This window comes from Dipteris shenzhenensis, chromosome 8, assembly GCF_047967505.1.
Source record: "Dipteris shenzhenensis isolate YYH24624 ecotype China chromosome 8, Dip_SZ_1.0, whole genome shotgun sequence".
Classification (NCBI taxonomy): domain Eukaryota; kingdom Viridiplantae; phylum Streptophyta; class Polypodiopsida; order Gleicheniales; family Dipteridaceae; genus Dipteris; species Dipteris shenzhenensis.
Window position 1 is genome coordinate 42893368 of NC_141603.1, and position 17870 is coordinate 42911237.

General features: G+C 43.0%; 1 protein-coding gene across 1 annotated transcript in view; it reads right to left on the reverse strand.

Annotated features, from left to right (window-relative positions):
* Positions 1-3668: 3668 nt before the first annotated feature.
* MSH1 (MUTL protein homolog 1) overlaps positions 3669-17870 on the reverse strand; it is a 198707-nt gene continuing 184505 nt past the window's right edge. Inside the window, exons 23-24 of the mRNA XM_087378347.1 lie at positions 11213-11427; positions 3669-4238 (exon numbers count right to left, since the gene is read on the reverse strand). Coding sequence (XP_087234473.1) covers positions 4014-4238; positions 11213-11427 — 440 coding nt within the window. The 3' untranslated portion in view covers positions 3669-4013. The remainder of the gene's footprint in view (positions 4239-11212; positions 11428-17870) is intronic.

Here is a 17870-nt window from a genome sequence, read left to right on the forward strand (position 1 = left end):
GATGAATTGATAAATTCTCAAGTGGATCATTTATCACATCATTGCTGAAGTGGACACCTTGGTTAGATATGAACTCTAGAGGACATCCAAATCGAGCACAAATATGCCAAATGACAAAGTCAGATGTAGTAGAAGAATCACATCCAATGTTGGTTGATCCTTTAGCCCACTTAGTGAAGTAATCTATGGCAATTAGCAAGTAATGTTTTCTCTTTATTGTGGTAGGCAAGGGGACGACAAAATCTATCCACCATCTATGGAAAGCAACAAGAAGACTTTTTGACCTTCCTTTAAAGATATTGCTCCGAAGGACTCCGTCTCCTTGCCTATGGTACAAAACTCCTCCTAGCAAGAAAAAGGTCTCACTCTCATGGTAGATCTTCTTCCTTTCAACTAATGTAGTGCGCTGGGATAAGATAAGTGGGTCAAATAGTTCATTATCCATTCATGCAAGAATCGACAAGATCAAAGGTGAGAACAAGTAGATCCTTGCATGGCTCTTCATCCTAGAGGAGGCAATTTGTTAAGGTTGCCGTCATCCTTTCCACCTTGAAGGGTGAAATCGTATTCTTGTAACAACTGGTTCCATTTAACAAATTGGCTAGCCAATCGAGCACTTGCAACTTTACTTTTTATGGAGCCATCCTTAGTGAAAATCATAAAGAGACAGCCCAAAAGATAATGCTTGTAATGATTAAGGCGACATACTAAAGCTAGTCCCATTTGTTCTTTCTTGGGATAGTGTACTTCGTATGGCAACATTTGCCTAGAAGCAAATGAAAGTGGGAACATTTTGTTGTCTTCTCCTTTCTAGAGCGATATGCTGGCCGATGTTAGCTAGAATTCCCAATATTCAGATGGAAGGTTTCCTCCCAAATGGTGTATCTAAGAACGACGGTCGTTCTCAAGGATTGCTGGTATGAATCAAAACTGGATTGGCATTCTATTGCCCATATATAGGAACACCTTTGTAAAGTAGATTAGTGAGGGATTTAGCTATAAAAGTAGAATCAAAGATAAATCTTTGATAATAACTTGCTAGACCCAAGAATCCTCGAAGCTAAGAAATAGTTGCTAAGGCCTTCATACCTTGGATTTTGATGATCTGGATCTATCTTGATATGATCCCTGAAATGTCTAATTTGGAGTTGCTACCTTATTTCTTGAAGCTGTCCATGCATGATGATATTGGACTGTTTGATGCCACCATTTAAAAACTAGACTATAGGATGTCTAATTGACTTGTGTAATATGTAGCGAAACTTTGAGTTTGTAGTGCCCCAATTGCATGTTTATGCACAACCCAAAGATTGCATATTGGCACATTGTGAAGTGTGTTTTCAAATGCTTGCAAGGTAGTCATCCTCTTGGTTTGCTATTTCCCAAGGGAGGTAACTTGCATTTACATGCTTACAATGATTTAGATTGATTACATGGCAACTTTCACAACCACATTCGAATGTGTGGTTGAGATGCTTATTGGTAGATCTACATATACACAATTGGAGAGCTTACTCAATTGCTACACACAATCAGATTGCCATTGTCGTGGCACGAAATCTTGTGTTTCATGCACGTACAAAACACATGGAGATACATGATCACCATGTCATGGAGTGCAAGGGAGATCAGCTTGGTCGCTTGCCCTATACATCATAATGCGGCATATCTTTTCAACAAATCCTTACCTCGTCTAAAAGTTAAGGCTTTGCACAAAGCTTTAAACTTGTAGCTATTTGGTCATTGATATTATTCCTCATACATTTTCACATTTTCCTTCAATGGGGACTAGGAGCATGTTTTCTACAAGTTGAGTTTATGGTTTAGTTAGTCTCTACATGTATGTTGACCCCAAGGTCCATCCTAGGGTTTAGTCTCTCGATGACTACTTGCTGCAATCTCATTTTCCCCTTCTTCAGCTTCGTTGAACTCTTGATCTATTTCCAACACTTGAAGCTTCCCACTCTCACAATTAAAAAAAAACTGAGACATACATATGTTCATATGACAATCCCTTTCTTCACTCATGGACCCAAAAGCAAATATACCAGAAAGTGCACAATTGCGAATGGAATGGGGGGTGGGAAAAGCGGAACACAAACAATATCACAAGAACATAGAACCATCAATCCACATGGGGGAAGTTGCAGTGGACACTTGCATTACCAAGCCAATACATAAAAGGATGGTGGGTAGGGCTCCTCGTACAGATGACAAGATGGGAGAAGAAGAGGGGCAAGCTAGGAAGGGGAGAGTGAAGATGGAGGAATGGTAGAAGGGTGGAGGCATATGAGGGACTTGCTTCATGGGATGAAGGGAAAAGGCATCCTTGTATAGTTGAAAAGGACCTCTCTTCTTCATCTCCGCTTAATAAGCTGCTCACATCCATTCATCAAGCATATGCTAGCAAATATACCCTTTCTGTCTACTTTCTGTCCCTAAGAGAAGCTTGGCATACTCAAGCATACTCTTGATGTGAGTCAACCTTGAATTATTATAAGCTTTTGATACTTTAAACAATTCATTACATGGAGCCCAATTGCAATAAGAATATGCAATAAATATATTCCTCTCTTCTACCTTAGGACATATCCCAATACATTGTACATAACATACCACAACATGCACTATAGCATAAAGGATTTTTATTTTTATGCACTCGCGTGCACGTACACACATTTTCAAAACTTAAATCTTTTTAACATTATACGCCCTTGTATTCATGTAAAAAGGTAGGCATCACCAAATTTAGAAGTCGTGAAATTTTCTCATTATATAAGAAGTTTCAGATTCCTTAAAAAACAATAGTTGCTATTGAATTTAGGCTACTGTTATATCCAAATGGGATTGGTTATATCTTAGAAACCAGGAAGTTATTGATTTAAAAAAAAGAAATGCAAAATAGATAGAAGATGGAACTAGCTGAGCATAAATTATCACAAAGAGTTGGAGCCACATAAGGCTTGTACCACTAAAGGACACATTTTTATAGAAAAGCAAGTGTTCATACTTCGAAGCTAGACAGGTTGCGCAGGAGAGTGCTGAGATATCAAAGCATGCAATTCAACAAAAATGATGTTTTCCTATTTGAGAGGTTAGAAAATGACAATACTCTTACTTTGGTGGCCCACTGTTTTCTCCTGCAATGGCAATATATAATTCCAAACATTTAAAAATAGATATTACCAAAACTTAGTGGAGAATCAAAAGAGATAACTTGAAGGATTATAGGAGGCAGAAGAGCACTCAAATTATAACATACCCATAGATGACTTCCATTCAACATATAATTTAAATTAATACAATCTTACAAGCACATGTGACAAGATAATCAATGCCTATTTGCTTCAAATTTCTAATAAAGGGCACCAAAAATAGTGATTTATCTCAAGATGCATGCCAAAATCAGGCCATATTATGCCCTGGAATGTGAAGGATCACCTTCCCTCAGTAATGCCCAATACATACTCAACACACTGGTTCGGTTCGCAATAACATTGAGGCATGTTCTTGTAAAATTTTCAGTCTACTGATAGACTATAATTTACCCTGAAAATGATCTCAAGTGCTACCAAATATTACAGAGACTTGAAAACCTCCACCTCAAATTTGTATTTTGTTCAATTATAAACAAAAGACACATGATGATGGGAATGATAATTTGATAGTTTGACTGAGCACAAGCATAAGTAGCATTTGGGATTCGGTTCAATGGAATGAGAATGATGAGGAATTTCAATAAAAGTGTCACGTGAAAAGACAGAAATCTTGCACGTGGTTCTTTTGCAATAACAAAATTTCGCTGCTTCTTAAGCAGACCTGTAGATTGCCGGTACATTTTACCACCTCAATAACCCAGAACTATGCTGGCAAAAATGTACATTTACAGAGTTTATGCAAGGTAAAAAGGGAAGTCCCTCAAATTGAACGAGAGGAATATTTGGGGAACGAATGTTGTGTAACAAGCTCTCAAAGTAAGCAACCACTCAAGTAAGCACTCAATTGCACAGAAGCTAGAAAGGCAACTGAGCCTGAACAGGAGGATCTGTCCCAAAGTGGCGATGGTATTTATCACCTCTATTAACAAGTTCTAAGCCTGAATGAGGAAGCTGATTGATCAAAAGCGTCTCCAACTCACTTGCTACACTTTTATTTGCAACTTGAACATACACAAAAGGAGCATTCTTTAATCCTTCTTTTGCACGGTGTGCTCTAATGCGACCTGCTATATTGTCTGTCTGCATAATACAAATTTTGGGAGTTATAAAAGTTGCCTTTTGATAGCACCAAATGGCAGAAGATAAGAAAATATTATAGTTGCATCAGATGCAGAACATATACCATGTTGTCACTGAAGTTTCAAACAAGACGAAAGAAAATTCTAGCCATACAAAGTGATGATGGCATTGATTTCTTATCTTAAAAATAGTAATGCCAAGAGAGAACAAACAAGAGTTCTAAAGAGCAGATTGAAGTAAAAAGATTGTAAAAACAAGGCAATTAAAATAAAGAATTTGAATCAGCTCAGAATGCTATGGGGATTGCACACAATCGAAAGACTTCTGCACAGCATTGTAGGGACCATAGGGCGATGATCAAGCCCACATTTTAGGATTGAGCAGACTCGTACTACTTGCTGACTAAAAACTTTGCAAAATACTCAGCTTGACAATCTGTTGCTTTAAATTAATTCTTCAATTTGAACCATCACAAGTTACAGACTTTATTTTCTGAGCTTCAAACTGTTTCTCATTGATAAATGTATATATATATACATTTATCAATGAGAAACAAGTTTGAGGAGACATTGATAAATGTATATATATACATTTATCAATGAGAAACGAGTTTGAGGAGACATTGATAAATGTGTGTGTGTGTGTATATATATATATATATATATATACACACACACAGTCTTTGATAATTTAAGCTGTGGTTTTACAAAAAAAAAAGTGTATATATATATATATATATATAAGGGACATACTCGCTCAACTTTATTATATTCCTATTTGTTTTGGACCATAGAGGTTAATTAACTTATGTTTGTCCATGGATGAATTGATTTATTTGGGTTAATTTATTTATTTAAAGCTATGTCTAAGAAGAGTGCACATTATTTAAGAGGGTAGGATTCGAACCCACAATGTTGTCTTTCCCACATGTGAGCCCTACCACTAAGCTCTAGGGTGGAAGAGCATACCTAGTGCTAACTAAATTATTATAAATGGTCCCTCTTCCCTCTCCCCCTTTAGTACGTGCCTTCTTCTTTAAAGCCCCCTTCAAATGGTCCCTATTTCCCCTCCCCCTTTAGCACGTGCCTTCTTCTTTAATGCCACCTTCTTAAGTGGTCCCTCTTACTTGAAACTCCTCCCTCCCCCCTTTATCCCTTAGTTTAATCATGCCCTTTCCCTCTTCCTTTTCACTCCTCTTCTCTTCCCAACAACTAATTAATGAGAATTTCCCATTTTCCAATGTATGGGGGGACATACTCATGTACAGGTTAAACATGCAACAGGACTAGTTTCAAGTGACAGACTTTCATATTATAAACTTTGATGGTCGTGCATGGGAAAATCATTCCTTGCATCCACTGGCTGCACATCGCCTTTGATTAGCATCACCCTTGCACTCCTGTTGAGTTAAGCACTGGCCCTACACTTCAGAATCTACTTGTCATCATGCAGCACGTTTGTAGACTGCAACTTATTTGAAGCTTTGGGTTAGGTTGAGTGAAACTTGTATCACATGGTAAACTGCAAAGGTTGTTTGAAAATCTGTTTCCCAAGCATTTGATGAGAATGACTGGTAGCCGTTGTAATTTGCGGTGTGCATCTTGGGGATGCTTTTCCTCTTGTACAGATGGACAGGTCATATTAGAGGATTCCTACTTTGTGCATGATTATCAATCACCCTTCTATTCCCCTATTTCTTCAAGACTTGGTTCTTTACAAATATCCAACCTGTAAGTTCAGGTCAGGGAGAAGCTACCTGCTTAGTTGCTGCTAGAAGCACTTCTCCTTCGCAATTTTAGATCCTACAAACTCTTGCTCTTTCCCTCATGGCTCTCTGGATTGAAATGTCCCCATCTCACCTTTCTCGTCCTTTCCACCCCCTTGAAAGACCTTCGCGTCATGTGTTCACACCCTAGCCTCTACCAACTCAACATTACCTGAGATTATGGAGGAAATATTGGCTTTTCAAATTGGGTTTTAGAATTAGAGCTGGTTGGCACATGCGAGGCAAGAGAGGAAAAAACAGTATGCCACCACTACAAGCTACAACACCAAGGGAGGGTATCCCCCAAGACAACATTCGAGATTTTAGACTTCGCCTTGACGGCCTTGAAGTTGTGCTGGAGTGGCGAGGAGGTAGGCCATTACCTTAAAAACACTTTTTCTACTTGATTGAAAAAATGGACCTAGTTAGGATATATAAGTAATGGCATGTCTTAGTTTTGCTAGAAAAAGGCCGATGGCCATGTACAAGACATTATACTAAAAGATATTGGCCAAAAGGCTAGAAAAAGGCCATGGCGAGAGCTCAGATAATGCTAGGGACCACTGCCATAGTAAATAATAGCAAGATACATAGGAAAAAGCGGGGATATGCTACTGCAAAGCAAGTTTCCATGCGGAACTGAAGTCTTTGAGACAAATGGTAAGGAACAACAATCCATACATAAATTCCTTTGAATGAGCGCCTACAAGTGAAAAGAGAGTCCACATTGTGATAAGGAATAACAATCCATAAATGAGTCCCCTAACAAAATGAGGTTTTGTTGGTGCAAGAGTTTTCTGCCAAGGAATAAAATGGGGCACTTTGCTACATAGCAGAAAGGAACAACAATCATATTCCTCTAACACAAAATGAGGATAACGTAAAAAGAGATTCCCTTGAGGAACAAAATGGGTCTCTTTGCTAGCTACCGGAAAGAAAGAAGGAAACAGAAATCCATAAGATATTCCTATAGAGCATGATCAGGATTTACTCGTGAAAACAGAATAAATGGGGCTCTCTACTACAGTGTTATGCCTTCGGTGCCTCTCCAGGCCAGTAGGAGTGTAGAGGTCAATAAAGGCTGGGAAGAAGATAATCAGTGTCATGTCAACTAGGGCAGTGCCAAGGGTGTCGACAAGGGTGGTGCCTAAGGTGATCACAGGTTGCGCCTCTGCCAGTGAGGTGCTCGAGTAGAATGTAAGCAGGATTTGTACTTTGAATACTTGGTCTTTGTAGTCCGGTGCCTGGTTCACGTTTGCTTGATCAATCTTGTTAAGTTGGGGTTGGCTTGCCAAGAACGAGCCATGTTAGCCTCCAAATCAACACAAATAAGAGGGCCAATTCATTAAGTCATTCCAAGAAAGCACCTCATGCCTGGAAAACTCTCATCAACACCTGGCTTTACATCATACACACCTTGCGAGCGATAAGGGACCAACGTATGTATGGTTCCACGAAGACTACAAACGCCATGAGAATGTCTGTGAGGCTTGGCCTGCACGCATCTTTTATATTTAAGGATCCAGGAATCCATGGGTTGTATAGCCAACCATGCTGGTTGTTGGCACCTGCTCCAGGGATACCATAGGCAGTGAGCTGGATCTTAGAAGGGCAGGTTTCCTTTTATTTTTCAGTTCCACACAGATAGCTCACATTTGTATTGTTTTCTTTCCATTTAAAAGATCATTCTGTTTTCTGTAGAAAAAAGTGCATTGTGATTCTCAGATTGCTGCTGGATTTGCTTGCTTGCGGCATATCTTTGTGACTGCTAGTATACATGATTACATACATACGGGCCTTTCCAATATCGTGAAGCAGACAGGTTATATCACACAAAAGGTTTCTTCTAATACCACCTTAAATCATCCATTCATCTGTTGCTGTTATAAACTAACATCCTGAAATGTTTCCAAGAAAGGAGAGCACACAGTTGAACTGTCCCTTGGGAGTGATCACCACCATCTCTCCATAATTACTTTGCAAGGTGTAGGACTGCTGCTGCTCCCCGCTCCTCCTGCTCCCCTCCTCACTGCCCTCCCCGCTCCCTGCTGCTCTCCCCGCTCACTGCTGGTATCCGCCGGCAGTTGGCAGCCCTTCAGAGGGAGGAGCAGAAACGACCTTCAGATGCTTGGATACAGGAGCGCCTTGCTGCGGCAAGGGCTCACTTGCAGACCTTGCTGGATCAGAGAGCAGAGTATGCCTTCCATGCACGGGAGTCTTTTTGGATACAGATCGGAGGGAGAGTCAATAAACACTTTTTCTCTACACTTGGCCCCAGACATAGTAGAGAGAGTGTCAGGCAGCTTATTGACTCTGACGGCGTTTTGCAGTCCCATCCGGAGACCGTCATGCATTTAGCGACAGATTTTTATACCTCCCTTCTTTCCGCAGATCCGAACTCATAGGCCAGAGAGGTGGCTAGAGATGAAGTTTGGCAGAGTTTACTTGTGTTGGTCACCCCAGAGATGTTATGCTCTCTTGATGCACGCTTTACCAACACAGAATTCAAGACTGCTCTTTCTGCTCTTCATTAAGGGCAAGTGCCCTGGTTCCGATGGTCTTACTCCCTCTTTTTTTATAGCCTTTTGGGATATGATAGGTGATCATATTACTTCAGCCCTGCAGGGCATTTGGGACTCGGGCGAGATGCCTGACTCATTGACCGAGGGACTCATTCACCTTATCCCGAAAGGTGGCAACAGGAATTTTGTATCCCATTGGAGACCCATCACTCTTTGGGCACTCTTTACAAAATCCTTGCCAAGGCGATCAGCATCCGACTACAGCCCCTTCTTCCAGATCTCATCCATGATACTCAGACAGGCTTTGTGCATGGCAGGAGCGTTTTTGATAATATCTTTTCCTTTTGGGAAGCCACAGAGTGGGCTATGCAGAGTGGACAGAGGCTAGCAGTTTTACTCTTGGACTTTGAGAAAGCCTATGACAGAGTAGATTGGGGTTTTCTTGAGGGTACTCTTCTACGGTTTGGATTTTCAGATGCCTGGATCAGAGGGGTGGCCTCCCTTTACAGATCAGCCCACAGCCAGGTTTTGATTGGAGGGGTAAGGGGTGACAGGTTTCAGATTTCCAGATCAGTTCGTCAGGGATGCCCTTTAGCCCCCTTCCTCTTTCTTTTTTTAGGCTGAGCTTTTTGGGCTGAGACTGCCCTTGAGACAGGAGCGGGAGCTTTTTGACTCTGAGTTGGCTGATGACACTGCTATTTTTATTCAGGCCTCCTTGCAGTCACTTGATTCTTTCCGGACAGCCTTGGATATTTTTTGCTCAGCTGCAGGGGCACACATTAACTGGCATAAATCCTTTGGCTTTTGGATCAGTGATGAGGACACTCCAGGCTGGGGGATTGACATTGGTTTTTCCTGGATTCAGAGGGGTGTTGCTATCAGGTATTTGGGATGCCAGGTAGGATTGGACATCTCTCTAGCACAGCAGTTTGCCCCAGTACTAGAAAGTATAAGGAAAAAGCTCCTTTTCTGGAGCTCTGCCAAACTCGACCTTGCATCTAGAGTTGTGGTAGTGAACCAGGTTCTCTTGGCCACCTCCTGGTTCGTGCTGGTGCCGGGGGGAATGATAGTATTCTTGATGAGCATGCCAGACCACTGGGCACTTCCCATTACATGCAGTGGTCTAAATGGGAGAGAGGCCCCGCCTACACAGTAGGCACTTGGAAATCTTTTATCAGGCTACCTGTGGATCAGAGACTGCAGTCCGTGACTCACCTCAGAGGGGTAGCACGCAGGATTCAGCAGATAAATGCAGCCATCCCGGTGGAATGGACAGTTGAGCTGCCTATTACTTCCACCACTTGGATGGGGGCTTTTTCGAGGACATCAGTTCCTTTACAGGTGATCGCTCTCCGAGGTCTCGGGGAAGACGCACTGGTCTTTGATGTTGGGGATGGAGGTTTACTTTCTACATCCAGGGATGGCATTCTTCTTGAGGTTGCCTTTCAGCCTGTCAGGATTGCTGGTTTTGCGGACCTTGGAGCGGGCTTGCGGTGGTACTTAGACCCTGACCCTCTGCTCTTGGCCTTGGGATCCTGGAGGTTGTGGTTATATAGAGGTGCACCTATCAGGTGCTTGCAGTGGGACCCAGGAGAGTGGGAATGGATAGATCATGGGCACCGAGAGAGGGGGATTCCCTTCTTTCGTTTCACGGTTGGTAATGCCAGGAGGTTTCAGTTGAACAGTAGGGGTTGGATTCCCTCCAGAGCCCCCCATTGGGAAAGCTTCTTCATCACCGCAGACTTGCGTAGAAATTTCTAGAGGAGGCTCTGGAAATCCCTCAGAAATAGAAAGATTACTCTTTTCTTTTGGCTTTCTATTCATGGAGGAATTGCAGTGAACCTGTGGAGATCACGATTTGGGGCGTCCTCAATGCCATTCTGCAGAGGAGTCAGTGCGACATTGCCTTTGGGACTGCAGTCAGGCGAGGACTGTTTGGAAAGGGGTTGCTCGGATACTCAGCATCTTTCACACTTCCCCTTTCTTCATGACTTGAGGCTCGGTCGCATGGTTATCTCTTACTGGGCCCCAGGTGTTTTATGAGGGTGAGCCTTCTTCTTGGGCACTCTCGGTCCGCCGGCAGGTGATAGAGCCCTGCTCTCTACAGGATGTACCACTTACTCCCTTCAGAGCTTCTCATGTTTCAATGGACACCTCTTGGGAGATTTTGGCTAGCATTTCCTCTTGGCACATTTGGAGAGCCAGATGTACTGAGGCCTTGGATGGCACCCAGATACACCCATTACAGGTGTTCACGGGTATTTGGTCTGACACGGTTCACACTTTGATAGCCATATGGGCTAGCATGCAGGGCCCTTCACGGGCAGCCTCTTCTAGAAGGACTATATTTCTTCGAGTTTGGAGAGGTTTTTCTACCGGATTGAGATGGCACTATCAGCCTCAATCCTTTCTTTTTGGCTCTTGAGCTTTTTGTGCATTGCATGATGTATCCCGTATGGAGCTTGCTCTAACGGTTTTTCTTTAATACTTAATAGAAGTCTCTTAAATAATTACTTTGCATCCATCTGTTGGGACCCCAATGATATGGCTTTCCACTTAAAACTATTCCATAAAGTAGATACTAATTACTATACTAGTTTCTTGAACCCTGTAATGAGATTCAACACAATCAATGGATTTTTTAGACAATGCTAACAACGGAAGATTAGCAGAGGTAGGTTTGATACCTGTCCCACATAGAACCTTCCATCTGGTCTAGACATTAAGTACACACATGAGCAGTTGGTAGTTACAGGAGGTGGTCTTGTTCGAGCACTAATCTTTGTAAAAATCATGTCACTGTTGGAAGGTTGGGGAGAAGTTCCCTGCATTTCCAATAATTTCCTTTCGCAAATACTTGAAAAGATGGCTACAACATCTTCTAGCATCTTGGTGGCTCTTCCTGCAACAAGGAAGGAAAAACCTGAAGAGAAAGGAGTTCCTTAAAACAAGCCATGTTGCTTACAAGAACTTATCCAGTTTAGTAAACACTAATTGAAAAGGTAACACATGGAAATCACAGGCCACTGAGGAGAGGGAAAATTTTCAACTTGTCAAATAAAACTATAAACAGTGACCAAAGTCACTCAACGGCTGGCTCAAAAATCCATAACCCAACAAAGTAATTATTCTTAATTATCTTGACTAACAGAATCAATATATAACAACTTTGTAGTCAACTATGTTAATGAATTTGCTTGGAGATTTAAAAAGCTAGGACTCACTGTAGTCATCACATGGCATTAATTACATACATGTGCAATGCTTTGTAATGGAAGCACACATCATACTACACATTGAACATATAGCACATCATAAACATGGACAAAAGGATATACATTAGTGAGTAGCATGCAAACCAAATCGACCTTAGCTCATATATTGGCCACAAAAGCTCATATATTGAACAAAAAAAGAGCACATTTTCTTCCTTCCAGCTCTCGCATGCATAGCCTCTGACACCTACTAACATATTAGACTCCTGCAAAAAGCAACATTTCTATCGCAATTTCATCGCTATTGCTCGATAGATCCCTGTGGACACGTTTTTTAGATGCCCTGGAATCTAAACACATGCAGAGGGGAGAGGGGAGAGGAGAAGAGGGGAGAGGAGAAGAGTGGAGATGAGGAGAGTTCACGCTCAACATCATGTGATCATGTGTGCATAGCACCATCACGTGATCATATGTGCATAGCACTAACCTTATAGAGTGCTATAAAGGAAAGGGTTAGATTCCCTAACCCTAACCCTAACCCTAAAAGGGTTTGTATATATTCTATTTTTTCAACTAAATCTAGTGTACAGTTAGTCATTTGTGGTGTGCTCTCTAGCTGTGCCCTCTCTCCTCATCTCCACTCTTCTCCTCTCCCCTCTTCATATTTTGTCATGGTATCAGAGCATGGTTCTGCCTTCCGTTGAGGCGCCATTCTTCTTGAGAGTGTGAGAGAGATTGTGAGATTGAGAGTTCTCGAGTGTTCTTGTGAGAGTTCACTTCCGTCCATTGAAAGAAATTTCCGTCATTGTTCTTGAGAGATTTCCATTGTGACAAAGAGAGTGCTTTACTTGCGAGGTATTCTTCCCTTAACTGAGAGAGATATAGAGAGAGATATAGGGAGAAATTCTGCTGTGATAATGTATGAATAGAGTCTTGTTTGAGAGAAAGAAAGACTTGGCGGGTAGCATAAGGCTTCTAGCTATCCATTCGGCCACCAACTCCTTCTACAGTAGCAACTTTGCAAAGCAGCAAGGCCTCAACAACAAAGCAGCAGAAGCACTTGAAAATGAGCCTGCCATTCACCGGCCTTTCACAGCAACTCCTGTGACAACAAGCATAGCAAGCTCTAGCGGCTCCTACGACTTCATCAATCAAGCAGCGTCGCTGAATTTTTACCATTTGTGCACGCTGTTTCGATAGCAGCAAGTTCTTGCTCTTGTGCAATTCTTTTTCGGCCTACAATCGTTCTAGCAGGCAGTCATTGTCGCGTGTCCTCCATTTCCTGGAATCCAGCATCTATGCCATACTTTGGTAGAAGCACCGCCTCCTGGTCCCCCTGCAAGCAATAGCCAGTGACCTCAGCCGCCGCCGATAGCGCTCCAATGACCCTTCAACTCTGCAACGGGCCGCTCCATCGATAGCAGCGCCAACGAGCCCTTCGCCAACGGCTGCCTCCTACTCGTAGCCAACGAACTCCAGCGAGCCAGTGCTACTTCTCCAAGACGGCCAAACAGCGGCTCCTTCTACAGCCAGCCGACGGACATCTCCAAGCTTCCACGCAGACTTCCACGCAGAGCAGTCCTTCCACAGCTCAACGCTAGACCTCGCAACAGCGCCCGTCTTCCTAGCGCCTCTGACGGCTCCTCGACGACATCAACAGAGACATCTGCAACAAATACTCAACGAACTCTAGCCCACGCACGGGCAACGACCATCTCCGACGAAAAACGACGCTCCAACATCTACGTTGACGAAATCTGACAGATTCCGTCGGATCTCCCAAGGCTCTACCCTTGCGACATGTGGTAGATAGGCTCTGACTCGAGTTAAGTCAGTGGACCCTGGTTTTGCCCATTGGTTATATTTCTGCCACGTGGCACCCTTATCTCCAACTTGCCACGTCATCAGGCACCCGGATGTGCCACGTGTAGCTATCTTATCCTCTGTCACGTGGCACCCTTATCCACAGTGCCACGTCATCAGCGCCACGTAAGCTGCTACGTCAGCACTGCCACGTCATCACCAATTGCCACGTCATTAACCACGTCACTTGTGCCACGTCAGCACAGACACGTCATCACCGACTGCCACGTCATCACGACTGTCACGTCATCTGCAACGTCATCAGTGCCACGTCACCTTGCTGACATCATCTGTGCCACCTCAGCACTGCAGTCAGCACTGACCCTCTGCAGGCACAGTCCCTTGCCAGGCACACTGTGCACACACTGCATGTGCACACTCCTGCCACCTCAGCACAGAGCTTCACAGGCACACCTTTTGCTGCCACATCATCACTGCATGTGACTCACAGTGACACATCATCATTGAGCACCATTTGCACTCCTTTTGCCCCTCCACCTAGATCAAGTCATATCTCTTGATCCAGGAAGAATTTGAGGGCGCTCTAAAAAGGAAAGTCGCTCGTCTTTTCGTACTCTACGCGCTCGTCACATCACGCGCACATTTCGGCGCAAGTTACACTCACATTTGAGCCTCGCCGACAAAACCACTTCCTTCACGCACATTTGCCTCTCCATCGACGCATCTAACCCAGCACTTAAAAAGAACAAAAGAAAAGGAATTATTTGCTGTTCTTTCATCATCGACGGTTGGTTTAGATCTAGATCAGAGTAGACTAGATCGCCATAGAGGGGACGCTTTGAATATCCCCAAGTTGCCAATCTAAGCCATGCCCGAAATTCCCGACTAGTACCTACTCGGAGTCGGTCCATACGTTCACATCCGATTTCACATCATTACATTACCTGAAACCTTACGTTCATCAATTCAGTGAGCAGACTTCAGAGTTCAGAGGCGTTGCAGATTGATTCAGTGGGCAGATAGCATTTGATTTCACACACACATGCCACCATTGTAAAGCCTATTCGGCTATCTCACGGCATCGTGCACATCATTTTCAGCCTTGTAAAGCCTCTTGGCTATTCCCGGCATCATTGCCACAAGCCTTGTAACACATATTAGATTTTATATACTACAGTTCTATCTTCACCGACGGTACAGAGATTTCACTTGGCATCTTCAGTGTATTTGTAGTTGATTCATATAGAGATTTTCACGACACTTTTGAGTACATTTCCTGCACCATGTCGACTAGCAACCTCAATGTGGAGGCATCTGCTAAGTTAGACAACTCCAATTACGGTACATGGAAATACCGAATGCAGACCATTCTTGTGCTTCAAGACAAATGGGAGTATGTCGATGGGTCTACACCTAGACCATTGGACAATCCAGCCACCAGTAGCTCTACTCCATCTGTAGTCACAGCACCAGCTACGGAATCTACAACGGGATCTACATCTACACAAACAGTTTCCGCACTAGTAGCAGATCTTGCCATTGCCCGAGCTCAAGCAGAATGGGATAAGAAAGACAAGTATGCCTATCACCTGATCAAGCAGAATGTGCAAGATGTCATGCTAGGACAACTCAACACAATCAAGACATCAAAAGAAGCATGGGATATGTTTGCCGCTCTCTACGAGTCCAAGAACACATCCAGGATTCTCACCCTGAGAAACCAGATCAACCAGAGTTTCCGCAACAGCAGTGAAACCGGTCATGCTTATGTACTCCGCATCAAAGACTACAACAATCAACTTGCAGCAGCAGGAGAGACTATGAATCCCGCAGAAATGGTTCAAGTAATCCTGAATGGACTAGGAGAAAGATATGAGAATCTAGTCCAGAGTATTGCCATCCAACGGCAAATTCCAACACTGGAAGAACTTCAGTCAGTTCTACTTGGTGAAGAACTCAGGACCCAGGCCATTCAAGCACATAAAGGTCATTCTAATGATCAGGCATTCACAGCTTCATACAGAAGCAGAGGCAAAGGCAGAAACAGAGGTAGATCATACCAGAAAAGTGGTCATCATCAACAAAATCAAAGTCAGAATCAGCATCAACATCAACATCATCCTCAGCAACATCAAAATCAACAAAGAGGAAATCATTCCAACCGAGGAAGATTTCAAGGACGAGGGAATGCATCCACCAATGTGTCAAACATTCAGTGCAACTACTGTCACAAGTTTGGACACTATGAAAGAGATTGCCGCAAGAAGCAGTACGACCAAGGCGGTCAATCCAGCAGTAATCGAGGGAATTCCCGAGGAAGAGGAAATCATCGTGGTGGACATTCTAGTCACATTCATTTTGCAAATGAACATGTAAATATGTTTCTTGCAAGTGAGGAATTGCATCAGACTGATACAATGCACCTAGACACTGATTTCAATCCCAAAGAGGATTACAGTTATCAAGTCGACCAAGTGGAATAGGATCCTTGGTACATCGACAGCGGTGCATCATCTCATATGACAAATCATCAGGAATGGTTCACAGAAATGAAGCCATTAGAAGGTCAAAAGAATGTCATCTACACAGCAGACAATACACCAAATCCGGTTCAAGGGACAGGTGTTATCCCTATGAACAATTTCACTGGTACAAAAGGATTAGTCAAAGATGTGCTCTATGTTCTGAAGCTCAGCAAGAACCTTTTGTCAGTAGGTCAAATGACGGAACACAACTACAAAGTCATCTTTGACGGTGATGAATGCACTATCAGAGACAAATCCAAAAGATGTCAACTAGTAGCAAAAGGTGTCAAGGAAGGACGCTTATGCAGAATGCTAGCTATAGTACCAGATAAGCATGCCATGTCAGCTCAACTGCAACAGATGCCACTATCTGCAAAATGGCACAAGAGATATGGTCATGTCAACTTCAAGTACTTGTTAGATCTCAGGAATCAGAATATGGCAATTGGGATTCTGAAGCTACAGTTTCTTGGAAAAGTTTGTGAAGCATGCTGCTTCGGCAAACAAAAGCGAACCAACTTTGTCAGAAGTACCTCTCGTGCACGAGGTATTCTTGATTTGATACATACAGATGTATGGGGTTATGCCCAAACCCGCAGCATCAATGGTTCACTTTATTACTTGACCTTCATCGACGACCACAGTAGATATTGTTGGGTCTACTTTCTGAAAGAGAAATCTGAAGTGTTTTCCAGATTTCAAGAATTCAAAGCCATGGTAGAAAACCAGACAGGCAGAAAGATCAAGGTCATGAGATCACACAGAGGAGGTGAATACATGTCTTCAGCATTCATGAACTTTTGCAAAAATCACGGCATACGAAGACAATTCACATGTGCAGATACTCCTCAGTAGAATGCAAGGGCTGAAAGGAAAAATGGAACTTTAGCAGACAGTGCTAGAGCAATGCTTAGTGAAAAGCATCTTCCGAATCAGTATTGAGCAGAAGCAATAGCTACAGCAAACTACTTGCTTAATCGGCTTCCTACCGAACCGATACAGGGTATGACTCCTTATGAAGCATTCACTGGACACAAGCCACGCATTGGGCATCTCCACATATTTGGTTGCATAGCATATGCTCACATACATGATGATCATCGCAGGAAATTGGATGCGAAGTCACGCAAATGCATCATGGTTGGCTACAGTGAAGAAAGCAAAGCATACAAATTGTATGATCCCATCAACCGCAAAGTCATTATCTCCAGAGATGTAATCTTTGATGAGGAATCAGAATGGAAAACCTCACCTACACAGGAGATAGAAGCATCGACTTCACAGTCCCCTACAGAACAGGTTGATGAAGAAGAGCAAGAATTGCCAACAACACCCCAAGCAACGCCACAGCAGCTCAGGCGGTCTACTAGGGAAAGCAGACCTCCAGCCAGATTGACATATGCTCAGAAAGGCAAAGCAATTCAGGTGGAAACCACCAACTATGCTCTTATGACTACCATCATGGCTACAGAAGAGCCAGTGTACTTCGAAGATGCAGTAGACAAGCCAGAATGGCAAACTGCTATGAATGAAGAAATGGATGCTTTGTATAAAAATAACACTTGGGAATTATGCGACCTTCCACCAGGAAAGAAGGCCATAGCCAACAAATGGGTATACAAAGTGAAGTACAATCCAGATGGCAGTATTCAAAGATACAAAGCCAGATTAGTTGCAAAAGGATTTGCATAACAATATGGTCAAGACTATGATGAGACTTATGCTCCAGTAGCAAAGATGGATTCCATACGGTTCTTGATATCACTAGCGACACTCAGCAA